Here is a 2789-nt window from a genome sequence, read left to right on the forward strand (position 1 = left end):
TTTGGTCGATTTTTGCAGAGTTCACTTTATAGAGTGGTCTACAAGATATAACTAGTCTTGCTTAAAATGTTGATGGTGGGGCATATCCGTTGTGGAAAGACAATGAGATAACATTTTGGAAAATATATAGAAGAAACTATTACAGTTTATCAAAGTCCTTCATAAGTAGGCATCGACCATACACAAACAATTATTTCTCCTGGTGAATACATATAACAACAAAATGACCAAAGAACTAGTTGTCTTGGGTGACTAAATACGTGACTCATTCAACACAATGAGTGGAAAGGTAAGTCCACCCCTAAAAATATTTGGCATCTAATCTTACACCACAAAGGTCCAACACTCTCTCTCTCTGGCAGTTGCTGCAGCCAAATTTTGCTCCTACTCCCTTAAGGTCCCCACGTCAAGAATTTTATGCTATTAGTTTCTTAATCCCAGTGTTCTCCTTGTTCTCTACTATATATGCCTGCTCTCCTCTCGATTTCCTTTCTTCAGCTTCCCAACAGTTTACTACCAACACCATACCTATATTTCCTTGTTCTATTTTTTTCATCTTTATTTCAAAGCACTAGTACACAGATGGAAGTTCGCTCCATGAACTCCATGATTGGAAGAGGTAATTCTTCTAATACAAGAACCACTACTCAAGAATCCCCTCAGGAGAGTAGTTGGACTATGTACTTGCAAGATTTCTTGATAAGCAGTAATCATGAGGATGATGACGATGACCGCAGTTCTTTCTCCTTGTACGATTATGAAAAATGTTCCATAATCTCTGGCGCTGCTTCCTCAGTCGCCAGAAAGTCGAGTACTATTAAAGGAGAAGTTTTAGGGTTTGGCGTGGATGGAGGTTATAATAGATCTAGCTTCATGATTAAGAGAAAACCCAAAGAAGCTGTGCTTGAGGATGCTTTGGAAGACACAGCTAGTTCTCCAGTAAATACTCCCAAGGTGACTATCCTGACTCCTAATTGTTTCTGTTGGTCCAATTTTTTTTTTTTTCAATTAATCATGTTGTTTACAAGTGAAATGTTTAACTTATGCTTCCCAATATACTTGTTATTTTTGTTCGGATTTGTTTAAGATTTAATTAATTTCCATTTTGTATTTCAATTAGGTTTGCAATCACAGCGAGTCAAATGTGGAATCAACACTGCAAAAAGATGACAAAGACATATCTAATGCGGTAAAAAAAAAAAAAAAAAAAAAAAAAAATTACCGCACTATTTTTTCATCGGTTTATTATTTATTATATCGTCACCGTACTTCTTTTATTAAATTGGTTGTTTATTTTTGCAAATAATTAATTATTAAATTGATAGTGCTTTGAAATTTTTCTGTTACAGGAGAAAGGAAGTACTTCTGGCAGGATGGATGAGAGAACTGAATCGGGCTTTATCGGGAGAGAGTGACTGCACAGAACTGAAGACAAGAGGACGTTGCTTAGTTCCATTCTCTATGATAGCAAACTATTTTGGATGAATTATTGTTATCATCATCCATATACTAGTACTTCAGTTAAAACATACATCTCTCTCTCTCTCTCTCTCTCTCTCTCTCTCATTGCTGTTGAGGAAGCACACTTCATGTATCAATTTCAGCAAGAACAAAACCAAAACCAGTTGTCCAGCAACTGTAGACTATATGTAGTCTTTTCCCGTTAAGTTTATAATATGATCACAATAATATTGGCCGCATATCTAAACTGTAATTCAATTTTACAAGGTCGAAGGATCAACAGTATTCGGGATCCATCTTATATCTTTCATTAATGTTGCCTGCTAATTTTCTCTTACTTATTCACAACTATTAGTTTCAGAAACAAAAAAAAGTCACAACTATTAGCTTGATGTCTTTTTTTCTTCAGAACATGTATGTGTGTTGTATATGCAAATTTTCTCCTGTGTGGTCAACTAGACACCTTCATGCCAAGCACCTAAATTTTTTTTGAGTTATTAGTACATATATTCGCATTATCACTACAAAGTGGTTGAACCTTATAAAAAGTTTTCACCTAAAGCGTTACTTGATCGATCACTCACTCTTATCATCATAATTAGTCTATTTTCCTAGCAGAGATGGTCTTAACCTCAGTGCCATTGCAAAAGTGAATATAAAAGTGAGATCGCTTTCTGTTTGCCATTGTTACCTTACGTGGTATTGGCGGCTCAACGGGTTTTTCCCACTAGATTTACTCCGAGGGAGGTTTAACAAGGCCACCTAACCTTCTTCTGTTTTGTGATTCCTTTCTTCTTTAATGGAGTTGCCAATGTTTTTACATTTGGAAAAGAAAAAAAAAAAACACATATCGGTCGTCACTTTTTCAGGTGTGGTTCTCCCGCCGCTTCACATATTTTGTCAGATTCTCAAAGGTAAATGAGAATGAGATGAAAGTTTTAAAAAAAATAAATAAAATGGTGTGCGCATCCAGGGAATCGACCCCTGGTCAGTACCGTGGGAGGGTATACGCCAGATGCGCTTGATTGTCGTACTCCCATTTTGTAACTTATTTAACTTTTGTTGATAGCATTAAGTGATAGATAAATGTATCAATAACGTGTCGGTATACTGTAGTTATATCAGGTAGCAAACAAATGTACCAATCAGCATTTTTGCCATTTTTGTTTCTTTCCATTTGGTGATTTCTATCCTATGATTCATGAAAACTCATGCCATTTCGAGCATTATCTTAATGAAGGTTTCAAACACACTATAGGGCAACAACAAAATTCTACTATGCTCTGGCATGTGGCATTGGAGCAATGAAGAGCTGAATGTGCTGTCAG

General features: G+C 36.0%; 1 protein-coding gene across 1 annotated transcript; it reads left to right on the forward strand.

Moving 5' to 3' along the window:
• The first annotated feature begins 320 nt into the window (after positions 1 to 320).
• LOC103448518 (vascular-related unknown protein 1) lies at positions 321 to 1700 on the forward strand. The gene is made up of 3 exons (XM_070808166.1): positions 321 to 954; positions 1121 to 1189; positions 1350 to 1700. The coding sequence occupies exons 1-3, from the start codon at positions 466 to 468 to the stop codon at positions 1413 to 1415; spliced, it is 624 nt and encodes a 207-aa protein (XP_070664267.1). The 5' UTR covers positions 321 to 465; the 3' UTR covers positions 1416 to 1700.
• Positions 1701 to 2789: the final 1089 nt, after the last annotated feature.

Source organism: Malus domestica, chromosome 11, assembly GCF_042453785.1.
Source record: "Malus domestica chromosome 11, GDT2T_hap1".
NCBI classification, from domain to species: Eukaryota; Viridiplantae; Streptophyta; class Magnoliopsida; order Rosales; family Rosaceae; genus Malus; species Malus domestica.